This window comes from Vigna radiata, chromosome 7 (genome assembly GCF_000741045.1).
Source record: "Vigna radiata var. radiata cultivar VC1973A chromosome 7, Vradiata_ver6, whole genome shotgun sequence".
NCBI classification, from domain to species: Eukaryota; Viridiplantae; Streptophyta; class Magnoliopsida; order Fabales; family Fabaceae; genus Vigna; species Vigna radiata.
In genome coordinates, this window is record NC_028357.1 from 19,899,204 (window position 1) to 19,914,132 (window position 14,929).

General features: G+C 37.4%; 1 protein-coding gene across 1 annotated transcript; it reads left to right on the plus strand.

The window, feature by feature from the left end:
- Window positions 1-2,049: 2,049 nt before the first annotated feature.
- Window positions 2,050-11,103, plus strand: LOC106768893 (lipoxygenase 6, chloroplastic). Its single transcript, XM_014654268.2, has 9 exons — window positions 2,050-2,510; window positions 3,387-3,664; window positions 3,824-4,061; window positions 4,179-4,511; window positions 4,597-4,682; window positions 4,934-5,041; window positions 5,143-5,444; window positions 5,609-5,875; window positions 10,253-11,103. Exons 1-9 carry the CDS (start codon window positions 2,132-2,134, stop codon window positions 11,010-11,012), a joined length of 2,751 nt encoding a protein of 916 aa, XP_014509754.1. The 5' UTR covers window positions 2,050-2,131; the 3' UTR covers window positions 11,013-11,103.
- The last annotated feature ends 3,826 nt before the right edge of the window (window positions 11,104-14,929 follow it).

Genomic DNA, 14,929 nt, shown 5'->3' on the forward strand with positions numbered 1-14,929 from the left:
AATCCTCAACGTGTCACTAGAACTCTTCACAGGATGCCAAGCCTATCACAGCACGCTTCACAGGTTGCCAAGCCTATCACAACACACTTCACAGGTTGCCAAGCCTTCAGTCAAATGTAACAGTCTTCAAAGGATGCCAAGCCTTGAAGATCAAACCAGAAGCACCTTCTTTGTGCAGATGTTGATTAAACAGTTAGCGTAATTGACTTCTCAATCTGAATCTCTCTCAAGAAAGATCACCACCGTCTTCTTGGAGAATTCTTGGAGCGTCTAAAACTGAGAGCTTTCTTTGAAACAGGACAATGAAAATGTTAGATCACAAAAGTATAAGAACAAATCGTGTTCTATTTCTATTTATAGTTTTCCTGTCAGTCTAAGTTGAATGACGTACTAATAGAGTCGACTGTATTAAATCAGTTATAACAAACAGTCAACACACATGCTCCTCAGTCAATAGAATTAGCACACATTTATGACAGTTGACCCAGTTAGTTAATCTTAACTAACTTTTGAAAATATAGCCGTTGGAGCAAGTAGGCAAAACATAATTCCAAATACAACAGCAATACAGTCGAATAAGTGATCCACACTGTCGACTGACTCATGATAAAACACTTTGAAATTCTTTTCATCTCAAAATCTCATTAAGTACACATGCACAAAATCTGTAGAAAGATTTTAGCTTAATCGACTTCATTACCAGTGTAGTCGACTGAACTGAACCTTTGTTACAACAAATATAAGTTCATAAAAGTACTTGTGAGCTTTTCTTTAGAATGTGTAACAGTAATCAAAAATCATTTTAACACACATTTCAACACAGGCATGTTCCAAATATGTAACACATAGTCAATCATAGGAACATCCATGCAAAATAACAAAACATGTTCAATAGAGACAATGTTCAAAACAGTATAGCATATCAACTGAACATGTAGTACTGGAACATATGTACTGTTATTAAGCAATGTGTTGTCATCATCAAAAAACAGTCTGATATAGAGTTTGTGTTGTCAACAATCTCAACACGGTTAAACTCATGTAATTTAGGTTTTGGATTGAAGTCCATGTGTCTGTAGTCAAACAAACCCTCTCATAGTGCTTTGATAGAAACATTTTGAACTTTGCTTTTTCCTCTTCATAGAGTTCCCATATTTCACGCCTCAATGTAGTGCAGGGTTGAACTTCAAATCGTGGTTGCAAGGACCATAAAAGGTCACGAAAGTCCTCATTTTCCACAAATCGACGTTAGCCAACTCAGCCTATTTTTAACAATGTTGGTTCTGGAGGATGAAAAATTATAATTTCTTTAAGAACAAGGATCAAAGTGTACTAAAATTTGAAAGAGAAACTAAATCTAAGATTGCTTTATAAATGATGGATTGAAAACATATTTAACCCTTTTTATTTCGTTCATATTACATATTTTACATTATTTTAGAAGTATTAGAATCGATTCCTTCCCTTTTTCACTTCATTAAATGCCTTATGATTTTATAATAAATTTTTAAAAGAAAAACATTTAAGGGAGTTATAAAAAAGGAATGTTTGTTTTATGAGAAAGAGTTGTGTTATTTTAAACAAAAGCGTGACTTGATAATAGAACATAATCGTTAAGAGAATAGTTTCTATATCATCAAAAATACCATAAAAAAAACGTGAATGAAAAATATCAATTAATGTCAAAGAGATATTTGCAATGATTTAGGTAAAAGATAGGCAATAATTAATACAATTAGCAGTAAAAATAAATATGAAGTCATTTGAGAACAGAAAGAAGTGATCATTATTGATAAGTTATTATATTATACTTTTTCTCATTCTTTATTATTTATTATTTATGATTTACGAAAAAAGTTCAATTATGGTAAAATGATTAATTTTTTTATTTTATTTGTTTACTCACACAATAAATACATATTTAAATTAATTAAAGATTAAAGTAGTTTTATAATTAAAAGGAATAATTAATATGATTTTAAAACTTTTAAATCAAAATTAAATAAATAATTATTAAAAAAAAAAAGACTTAAACTTAAAAAAGAAAGGTAGAGTGTAGCATCTCTCATTTCTGTGTAGAGTGGGTTGCAGGAGGATACATACGGCCATCTCCGATTGGTCAGTCCACACAATGTTGCCGCTCACGCCCCTCAACTCAAACTTCTCCCTCCGCCCATCTCCGCCACAAGTCGCTCTCAACCGCCTCCGGAGCACCCACTTCCCGCCCTCAGCGCGCCGGAGCTTGCAGGTCCAAGCGACTGTCGGCGGTGGAGACCAGAGCCAGACGATGACGACGACTTCGTTGGACAGTAAAGAGATGAAGGAGAAGAAGGGGCCAATGGAGCCTAGTTCCAGCGTTGACGAAGGGATAAACGTGAGAGCGGTGGTGACAATAAAGAAGAAGATGAAGGAGAAGATCGGTGAAAAGCTTGGGGATCAGTGGGAGTACTTGGTCAACGGCGTTGGTCAAGGCATCAAGATTCAACTCATTAGCCACGACATCGACCCTGGTTACTTATTTTCTCCTGTTTCTCAGCTTCAACTCTTTCTTCTTACTTTTTTTTTTAATATTAATTTTTGTCTCTAAGGTTGTCGTGATAGATCGCGAGTTCAATACCGACATCGACGTTTTACTATCATTAGTTACTTCGCTTCCTGAACTTTTTGTCGCACAAACTAGAGTACTGGTTTTCGCAAAACAGCTGCAAGCTTTTTTTTATTTGATTTGGTTTCATGTGGTCTTGTTCGACGAAAAGCAAGAGGCCTCCAAAAGGGATAACTTGTTTGGTCTACCTCGGTTGATCTGCGATCAAAACACCTTTTTATTTTTTTAATATTTCCAGCAGCGATCAAATATTTTATTTAGCATATCATGACATTACTATTGATACTATTTTTTTAATATACTTGATTAAGTGGAAAGGGTCTTTGAATAGATATATATAGTAAGGGACTAATTTGAGGAGAGGATGGCAGTCTTCATTTTTACATATGTTCAAAACCTCCCTTGTATCTTTCAAGTGAGGAGAATATTAACCAGTACTTCTCTGAGTTCTTCCTTAGGCTTGAGTCACATTTCCTAACCTAAAAATGGATATATGTTTAAAATAATTATTATAAAAGTCAACTATATTACAATATATGGTTATATGATATCACATCAATTAAATTCGCAAACAATTAATAGCAAATTATTAATTAAATTAAAAAGTAATTTCACTGTTTTTCACCCTTTACAAAATGAAATAAAAATTTAATATTTAGCATTGTAACTAAATGAAGTAATAAATAACATAGACGAGACATAGTTGTATTTACTCTTTAAGTGGGTACTATCTATTGTCTTTTTGTGATTCCAGCTATTTGAATGTTTTATCGTTGTTCAGTTACTAATTCTGGGAAAAGCGTGCAAACCTACGTGAAAGGGTGGATACCGAAACCGTCGAACGTGTCTTACATTGTGGAGTACACTGCTGATTTCAGCGTCCCAAGTGGCTTTGGATGCCCGGGTGCAGTTCTCATCACTAATCTTCACGGGAAAGAGTTCTTCCTTGTGGAGATCATCGTTCATGGCTTCAGTGGAGGACCCGTTTTCTTCCCAGCAAACACCTGGATTCATTCCCGAAATGACAACCCTGAAAGCAGAATCATATTCAATAACCAAGTGAGTCACCACTGAACCCTCTTTTCAAAGTCTAAAACAATGAAAATTTGTTGCATGATGATCAAGAACCAAAACTCTACCCAATTTATTAACACGTGAGGGTTTTGACTGCTGAACTATTTCTTCTGTAACCGCTAATTATGAACTCTAACGGGACAGGCATACTTACCGTCACAAACACCAGCTGGTATCAAAGATCTTCGCCATGAGGATTTGCTAAGCGTAAGGGGTAACCAGCACGGGATAAGAAAGCAGCATGAAAGAATCTATGATTATGATACGTATAATGACTTGGGCAACCCTGATAAGGACGAGGAGCTTGCGCGGCCTGTCCTTGGGGGTCACGAGAGGCCTTATCCTCGTCGTTGTAGAACTGGCAGACCTCCCACTCTCTCTGGTACACTTCATAAAATTTGCTTTCTTTTATGGGTTACTTTTTGTGTTGGGTTTTGGAATGAATGAACAAATAGCATGTCTGATGGGGTGTGTAATGGGTGCCAATCAAATCAATTAGATCCACTGTCTGAGAGTAGAATTGAGAAGCCTCATCCGGTTTATGTACCTCGGGATGAAACTTTTGAGGAGATCAAGCAGAACACCTTCTCCGCTGGGAGGTTGAAAGCTCTGTTCCACAATCTATTGCCCTCACTTGCCGCCTCATTGTCGAGTTCAGACATTCCTTTCAAGTGCTTCTCCGACATTGACAAGCTTTATATTGAGGGTGTTCTGTTGAGAGATGAAGAGAGCAAAGGGGTAGTGGAAAATCTCCTAGTTGGCAAGATGATGAAACAGGTCCTGAGTGCTGGAGAGAGTTTGTTGAAATATGAAATTCCTGCTGTTATAAAAGGTATGCTAGTGCATAAAATGCAACACAACGTTGTTTTCACCGAAAACGGCATTTATTTTAACTTCTTCACTTTGTATGGTTCCAGGGGATAAATTTTCTTGGTTGCGGGACAACGAATTTGCAAGACAGACCTTAGCAGGGGTCAATCCAGTGAATATTGAGCTGTTGAAGGTAGTTTTATATGTCTAGGACTAAATTATAGTAGGATTCAAGATCATCACATGTTTAGGGTTATGGTTAGTCTCTACTTGCATATATAATCGGACTATTTTAATTTATGAGAAAAAGTTAATAAATTATTTCCTGTAATCGAGATTATCCAAAATAATGGCTGTCTTGAATTATTTAATAATTTTACCTGTCTAGGAGTATCAGGTGTTTTTCTTTGTGGTTTCTTTAGCAGTTCTCCGTGTCTTCCACAGGAATTCCCCATCCGCAGCAATCTGGATCCTGCCCTCTATGGGCCTCCTGAATCTGCAATAACAAAGGAACTTCTAGAGCAAGAACTTAGTGGAATGAGCTTGGAACAGGTTTGCTCTATATTTCTGCTGCTACTTAGCTTGACCTGTTTATCCAAAAGAAATTTGTTAGCTGTACTACCAATCATTTTTGTATTATGTTGTATTATTAGGCTATTGAGGAAAAGAGACTGTTTATCCTTGATTACCATGACATGCTCTTGCCCTTCATCAAGAAGATGAACTCTTTACCTGGGAGGAAAGCTTATGCCTCTCGGACAATTCTCTTCTATACAAAGGCTGGCATTCTTCGTCCTATAGCAATTGAGCTTTCACTTCCTAAAATGCACTCCTCCCCACAAAACAAAAGAGTTTACACCCAAGGACATGATGCCACAACACACTGGATTTGGAAGTTGGCAAAAGCTCATGTCAGCTCAAATGATGCTGGCGTCCACCAACTAGTAAATCATTGGTAAGACAACTTTTCATGGAAGTTGAAAATGATAGCATGAATAGCTCGATCAGTTAGTTTATATTTTGCAAATATAGATTGACTTCAAATTCATGAACGACTTATTTCAGAAGAAATAGTGCATTTGGCTAAGACTAATATACAGTGGACATTTGTATGTGCAGGTTGAGGACTCATGCATGCATGGAGCCATATATTATTGCAACTCATAGACAGCTAAGCTCCATGCATCCAATTTACAAGCTGTTACATCCTCATATGCGCTACACATTAGAAATTAATGCGCTTGCTCGGCAAAATCTGATAAACGGAGGTGGTATTATTGAAGCTTCTTTCAGTCCAGGAAAGTATGCCATGGAACTTAGTTCAGCAGCTTACAAGAACCTGTGGCGATTTGATATGGAGTCACTGCCAGCAGATCTTATTCGGAGGTAATACTGATTTTAAGCTAATCCCCGCTTTTAAATCTTCCTTTGTTGTCATTTTATACTTATTAGAAACACGAATTTGCTATCATTTTAATTTTTGGTCATATGACATAACATACTAGTATGGCAAATTTACCAAAGAGGTTCAATTTATTTTGAAATTTACAGAAATAGATAAATGTTTAAAAAACAAAATTATCCATATGAATTAATACTTGGAAGAAATGACTTTGTATTAAAGAACTCATACTCCAATAAATGACTTCTCATTGAAGAAGTAATGCTCAAATAAGTTATTTTAGATGCTTAATTTCAGCATTGTCGAAGTCATTCTTGACAAAATGACTTTCATTTGTTTTTTGTTTCACTGAAATTGTACATCTAAGTGCAACTATAGTTTTTTTTTTTTTTTTTTTGTGCCCGATCTTTTTTCTTATTTTCTTTTGTTTTATTTTATTTATGCTGTTTTGTTTTTATATATTTATTTTAGTTGATACTGGACATATGAAAGGGTCAAAATCTTTTTAGATGTTTATTTAAGAATTTTACGCGATAAATAACAATTTGATATCGATTGGATAGAGTTTGGGAAAATTAAAACACTGAGTGAAGAAGGTTGTTAGTCATATAAAACAAATACAAAATACTATTCAATATAGATAATAACATGCTAAGAGAAACTGAAAATATATTTCTGAAAACGTGTGCCACAAGTTGATTTTCTTGTTTATAATTTAGGTCTTTGATAATTTTTTTAGTCATTATATAGGTCTTTGATGTGGTTCTTCTTTAATAGGTCTCTAATGTTGTAATGCAACACGTGTATATTTACATGTATATTAACATCTTCGTCATTGCCACTGTCTTTATTCTTATTCTCCTTACTTGTATTGTCATTGCTATTGTCTTTGTTTTCTTCCTCCCCGCTTGCATTGTCAGACCTTTGCAAAGACAATATAGGTTGATAGCAATGCATGGATAGTATTGGATTATATGTTGAGAGTGGTGTTATTGTAGAAGTGACAAAAATATTTGGTGGATTGTAAAAAGATATTTGAATGGGATGGAAAAATATTACGGGTAGAGAACTTGTTATGGAGATTGAGCAGACATACTATGATGAAGGTCTATATATCCGAACGTTAGAGATGATCAAAGACTAGATTGACTAACATTGTTGTTGGTATCTATGAATTTTTGTAGAAGATCTAACATGTTGATGAAAAGGCTACGATAGGGGTTGTTTAGGCTCTTGTGATGTCAAAATACTGTTGTAAAAACAAACATTAATTGAGTATGATAGAATATTACTATTAAATGTGTATTAGAAAGTGAACTTCCATCATTGTTTGATATTGGTGGTATTGTATGTATTGTGCATTGACATGCAAATGATAATTTTTTTGGAACTCATTTTCTTGAACAAGATTATGTTGATAATTTCATATTGCTGCCTACTTTTCATGATATTGTGGTCAATATCTGTGTTCTTGGCGTGTCTTTCTCATGAAGTTGGTCCAAGTTTAATGGATTGGTAGAAATAAATTGAAGGCCAAATTGCCGATCAGCTTGATGAAACTATACCATTATGAAAACACATGAGAGAAACAATTGCTAGACTAATAGGAGAAATATCAACATGAATCAACCGCTTCACATCATTTATGTTATAGAGTTCACAAAAAGTGAAAGAGAAATTATAGCTAACAAAAGTAATACAAAACATGTGTTTGAAAAAACTACAATTATGATTTGATTAATGACCTCCTTTGGTTTTAAGTGATTAAACGTGTAACGTAACAGGTGAACTACGTAGGTAGGTGTGTTTTTTCTTTGTGTGGAGACCACCTATCATACAAAACAATTAGTTCATAGAGCAGTAAACAGTGAAAATGTAACTATAAGATGAATTGTTAAAAATAACCTTTTGGCAAGTGAAAAATCAACACCTACAATTATATCTTTATCAGTTAAATGCTTGATAGCTGAATAAAGGCATGCAATTTGATTTCAAGCCCATGACTTCAAAAGTAACGTGCAACTTTCAATGTTGGCTCAATTAGAGTCAACTTCATGATTTAGAGTCCGGTAAAGGCACACCAATACAGTTGAACTCTAACTATAATTTGACATGTAATTAATGAACTCTAATGAGCAATGAAACATGTGTACGAGCATGTTGAATTATAACATTTGCATGATCAGGTATTTGTTGAAAAATGGGGTTTAACTAAAAATCTAATTGAATTTTCTTTTGCACCTCCTACGGGTGGCAACAACCTAAGTAATGTCTTACACAATGACACCAAGTCACCACTGTTGACACCAGTTGCAACTTCTCCAACATTTGGGAAACCAAGTTGCAATGTGCAAGGATCTGCCCTCAATTATTGTTGGAGGTGTAGGATCCTAAAATCCAACAAGACTTTTATGTATTTGATCTGGGAGGCGTTAATGTGACATTGGGAATGGCATGGTTGTTTGGACTGGGAGAAGTAAGAGTCAATTTCAGGGAATTCACTTTAAGGATCGCGATTATGGATGAATTTCACTTGTTGAAGGGAGAATCAGATCTGAGAAGAGCAGCGGCTTCTCTCAATTCCATCTTGAAGGCTCTTCGTGATCAAGGTCAAGGCTTCCTGGTGTAGTATCACTCGCCGCAAGCCAAGACCAAGGCATCACCTCATCCTGCTTGGATTGAATCAGTTTTGGAAGAATACACTTCAGTTTTTCACGAGCCACAAAATTTAATGCAATATAGGAAACACGAGATGTGATACTATTGAGGGATGGATCCCAAATTCCCAACACCTGACCATACTTGTACCAGAAGAATGAAAATAAAAGGTTGGTGGATGATATACTTAAATCAGCTATAATTCAACCTAGTATTAGTCCCTATCCTAGTCTTATCATAGTGGTGAAGAAGAAAGAAGGGGCGGGGCTGATGATTTTGTGTTGATTATAGGACTCTTAACAAGATCACTATACTATATAAATTTCCTATTGCTATCATTGATGAGTGTCTGGAGAGTTGGGCAAAGACATGATTTTCTCCATGTTTGATTTAAAGATCTGGTTACCATCAGATCCGGATGCAGGAAGAGAACATTCATATGACTGCTTTCAGAATTGTTGAAGGACATTATAAGTTTGTTGGCATGCCTTTTGGACTGTCCAATGCTCCCACTTTTCAATATTGAATGAGGTTCTAAAGCCGTTTAGACCTCTTATAAGTAATCATTATAAGAGAAGAAACAAGAAATACGGTTTTGCAGTAAATAGGACATTTATTATAGCAGTTGTTGACAATTGTTTAACCATTTTAATGTTTTATTAGAGGGCAAGCATAACTGTCTTTAGGCACTTATAGTGACAACAGAAAATAGGGAAGGGTAAGAGGAAAAAAGGGATGGGATAGAAGAGAAATCTGGAAAAGGGAGAGACCAAGCTCTCAGTAACTTGGAGGGTATAGTGTTTATATTGTTTATGGTGTTGTAATGTTTCAGTGTCCTATGAAATTTGGTATTTCTGTACCAGTTTCCTATGAAAATAGTAACTCTTCAACTTGGTTGATGACCTATGTTATACACAATTAAATTAAATGATTGGTAGTGTGATTGTAGAGAATTTCAAGTTTTTTTACTACCTTTCCTCATCTTATTATTGTTTTCTCCTCTTGTCATTTACAACTCTTATTTGATGACCCAATTTATTGTCTACAAATCATTTATAAAACTTAGAAAAACTTAGAAAGTTCAGTTTCATATGGTTAAAAATAAGAATTATTGATCTACTTCTATGGGTTAAAACTTCATTTCTGACCTTCCTATGTGATTTAAACAATAAAAAAGGATCAACTACTGTATTAACATCGATATGGGTAACTCAATTCATTAATATTATTTTTGTTAGAACAAAGGTCATAGTGGAGAAAATTGTACGCATAACTACTGAAAGTCATATATTGTAATGTTTATTTTCTCATTAATTATACTTGAGGAACAACCTTCTTTACTAACTTTTTTTTATAATTTTCTCATGTCATTCAATTGATATGAAATGTTTATTTAATAACCGAATTTTTTCCGTAAACATTTAAAAATAAAAATGTTGTATCAACATGTCCATTTCATTTAAATTATTAAATGAAAATATACATACAAACATAACAAGTAAAATAAAGTAAAAATACAGAAAAAGTTGTGAATTTACATGACTTATAAAATAAAAATTGAAGAGCTATAGTCATAGATTAAAGTATGACTTCTTAACTATGAAACATATGTTAGATGAATAAATTGGTCCTGTTTGATAAATTTCCCTATTAGTATCCTATCAATCCGTTTATAATACTCTCCTATTTTTTTTTTTTTTCAGGGGCATGGCAGTAGAAGACCCTTCAATGCCCTGTGGTGTAAAACTCGTGATTGAAGACTACCCTTATGCTGCAGATGGACTCTTGATATGGTCCGCCATAAAAGAATGGGTAGAATCTTATGTTGGGCACTTCTACTCTGATTCAAATTCAGTCACATCTGATGTTGAACTCCAAGCATGGTGGAGTGAAATCAAGTTAAAGGGTCACTGTGACAAAAAAAATGAACCCTGGTGGCCTAAACTCGATACCCAACAGGACCTATCTGGTATACTTACAACAATGATATGGGTCGCTTCAGGCCAACATGCAGCAATTAATTTTGGACAATACCCCTTTGGAGGATACGTTCCTAACCGACCTACCCTAATGAGAAAACTGATCCCACAGGAGAACGATCCTGAATTTGAGAAGTTTATTCAAAATCCTCAAATTGTTTTCCTGTCATCACTGCCTACTCAACTTCAAGCTACCAAAGTAATGGCTGTTCAGGACACACTTTCAACTCATTCCCCTGATGAAGAGTATTTGGGTCAGCTTAACCCTCTGCACAATCACTGGATCAATGATCATGAAATCCTCGAATTGTTTAATAAATTCTCTGCTAAACTGGAGGAAATTGAGGAAATAATAAATGCAAGAAACAAAGACACCCGTTTGAGAAACAGAAGTGGTGCAGGTGTCCCTCCCTATGAACTCTTGCTCCGCTCATCTGGACCCGGAGTTACAGGTCGTGGAATTCCCAATAGCATATCTATATGATCATTATTCACACTGTATTAGTGAAAGTCATATTTATTCACCCTAAACTCCAACTTATACCATTAAAAATAAAAGACAGTTTTTGTAATTATTATTTTGTCATTTTAAATTAATTAGTTTAATTTTTAAACAAATAAAAACTAATTTTTCTTTAATAAAATTTTACTTAAAAATAACACCGTATTTTCTTCACTAACTATAAATATCACATTTTTTAAAACTGTTCTAATAAAATTATATTACTTTTTTAAAAATATATTACTTTAATATAATAAAAATGTAGATATATATAAAAGTGTTTCGGATATGGACCCGAGACAAGACTCAAGCCGATCGACCTCCTCTCCTTGAACACCTGAATGGGTGGTGACCTGCAAGTTAGCACTCAAACGCCCAAGTCAGCCAAATCACCGCTAAATTCAGAGTTACAAGTAAAAAGATCCAAAAGTCCCTTACCTCTCTCCAAACGCCTGTATTTATAGGCCTCAACTTTACCTTTGGGCGGCCCATTACCTGTAACCACCGATTCGTGATCCCGAGTATCTCGCTGGTTCGCGTAACTGTCGCACCTCACTTCCGAGATCTTCGCTCCCATCATCCTATTCGTTACGATATACACATTAACTCCCTGAATCCTCGTCTTTTGCCACGTACCTATCCTAGTGCATTCCCTTTTCCCCTGATCCGTTTCTCTCTCCACCCGATCCATTTCTCTCTCCACCCGATCCAACTATACACCTCATTACCCCACGTATCACATGTCTTCCCCACTTCCTCTGACCACCTTCTTCTCTCAAGCCGTCTGCCATCCACCCCCACTGATCCCTACCGATCACTTTCTCCCTCCTCCCGATCCGTTTCTCCCTCCACCCGATCTACCTCTTACCCCCGCTAACTCCCTACGCAATTCAAATGATCGCTTTCTCCTTCCAATCAACCTGTTCTCCTCCCGATTCCTCTTTCCTCCACCCCAGCTGACCCCTACCGATCATTTTCTCCCTCCACCCGATCCTTTTCTCCCTCCACCCGATCCACCTCTTACTCGCGCTACCTCCATACACTACATAAGCCCCCCAAGCCCCGAGGCATGAATATGCCGAAGGGGTTTAAGCAAAGAAATTATGAAAATGTGGCGAGATGAGAACCCTACGATTGATCATGGAATCGACGGTGCAGATGCGATACTCTGACAGTTAACAGAGAATTCGAAAAGACAGCTCCTCCTGGCCCTCCGATCTTACCATCATCAACGGTGGAGATTAGAGAATGGAACCGTTTTTGTCGGCTATAAATAGGGGGTCACTTTCCACCTCATTTCCTCCTAACCAGCGTATAGGACCTCGACCTGCCCGATCTTGTTCCCGTGTACACCGATCAATACTTTCCAGGTAATGTCTTCCTCTCCTAACTCTTCCCGTGCGTCCCTAGACGAGGGAAGGGGGTACGACAACGAGGGTGTGGCATCCTCTGCCTCGTCTTCGTCCCGTTCGTCCCCTTCCAGTTCGTCCTCATCGTCTGGCATAGAGTTTCACTACGACAACTCGCGAGCCTGGACTTCCATTATTGCCCCTCCGATCGTCCAGGGATACGATTGGGCCCCTCATGAAGTTAAACATTATATTCCTTATTTTGCTTCCACCGCTAGTATTAGGCATTTATTATAAAAGGTAAATATTTTAGCTGATCTGGACGACGTAGATGACTATACCTTTGTAGTGTGCCGTTCAAATGAACGGGCTTGTCATGGCCGCGAAGGGTACGATCTAGATTTTTTCTATGTATATACCACCTTGTTTCGTGACCTAGGTTTTAAGCTTCCATTCTCTGACTTCGAAATGGGCGTTCTGCGAGAGTTAAACATCTGCCCCACACAATTGCACCCGAACGGTTGGGCTTATATACAGGCCTTTAACATACTGTGCCAAGGACTTGATCTGACCCCTACCCCTAAATCGTTTTTATACTTCTTTCGTGTCTTCCCCAATTTTAACCGGTCCTGGATTTCCTTGCTACCTGCTAAGGATAAACAATTATTTACCACCTTCAACTCCTCATACAAAGAATTTAAAGCCTATTTCTGCAAGATTGCTCTCAGGCCCTCCGGCCGGCCCAAATATTTTTTCAATGATGGCCGTCCGAAATTTCCTCTATACTGGACCGAATTCCCCAGTCGAATAGATTCATGGCCAAAAAATGACATGACCAACGATGAACTTGATATTATAACCCAGATCGATCAACTCCCTCGGAAGACCCCTTGTCGTCATTTGATCGAACTGCTTAGGACTGATAACCTTAAAGAAAAAGTGCTGGGTAAGTATCTTTCTCCCGATCGTTAATATAAGTCGATATTGACTTATCTTAAATTTGCTTTTATGATGCAGAGTACTTTGGAGGGATGGAAAGACATCAAGCCTTCCTGAGGATGATGGCTCGCAAGAAAGGACTTAGCACAATAGAGGAGGGAAGTTCAACTCCCTCCACCCCGATCGAAGGAACCGGCGCTAAGAGTCCTCTTCGAGTAAATCCTCTCCAGACAATAACCGATTCTACTGTTCCCGTTCCTGATCCCAAGCCCAAGGGAACTACCTCCTCGAAAGGTAAAACAAAGAGGAGGGCTGGCCAAGATAAATCACCCTCTCCTACCAAGAAAAGGAAAATCAATGCTCCTGTGATGACCAGCGTGTTAGATCCGAATGTTCACGTGTCCGATCGGTTGCAATTTAATCTCAGTGCCGAAGAAAAGAAGCCGTTCAAAGGAATGACACCAATCGAATCCTTGAACATGGCATACGAACTGATCGCCCGAGCAAGCGTATGTTTGAACTACACTGCTGGGACAACCAAACCCATGCTGGTTGTGGAGCTAGAAAATGCAGCTGATGAGTTAAGTAAAGCTAAGAAAGATAACATTGCACTGACCGTTCGCGTCGAAGAACTACAAAAGACGCTGGAAGATGAGCGCGCTGCTGCCGAAGACAAGCTGAAGAAAAGTCAGGGCAAGGTATCTTCTCTCCAACGTTCGGTGGATGACTTGAAACTTAGCCTACAAAAAATGACTTCTCAACATGATGAAGTGGTTAAGCAGAGAGACCTGATTACCGCCGAACGGGACAAACTGGCTGCTGAGAACATCACTATGGGAGATGAGATTTGTCAAGAACGTCAATTGGGATTCGAACAAGGGATCGGTCAATGCCATTACCTTTTCCAGACTCCACTTACTCATCCAGAATTTGACCTCATGAAGGTATTGGTGGACCTTACCACCCAGATGGGAGTCGCCGCTGATCCTACACCTACTCCAACAGATCCACCTACCGATCCTGCTGCCACTACCATCGACCCCGCCCCTACCGAAGTTTGATGTTAGCTTTTAAATACTAAGACTCTGAATGGACCACTTTGGTGGATAGAACAATTATTTTGATGGTTGTATAATTCCTAACTTTGTTTGCTGACTCTATCATTTTCCGTTTTGCAGTAGATGTTTTCGCGTTTTATCTTGATATTGAGTATATGATCCTTCCTGCGCTAATTCGCTCTCAAAAAATAATGTCACTCTTTGGCGCCGTTCGATAATATAGCGTAACCCGCCAACCTTAAGTACCATTCGGTAACAAATAATGTGATTTCCTTAGAGAAAAGTTAATGATATAATTTTCCCCCCTTTATACACCCTTCGATTAATAACTTGAACATAGAATACCAACCTTATGCACCGGTAGGTAACATGAATATAAGATACCGCCCTTATGCACCGATCAATACTATAAATATAAGATTCCATCCTTATGCTCCGATCCGCAACGTATATATAGTATTCCATCCTTATGCACCGATCAACCTCATAAATATAAGATTCCATCCTTATGCACCGATCAACCTCATAAATATAAGATTCCATCCTTATGCAC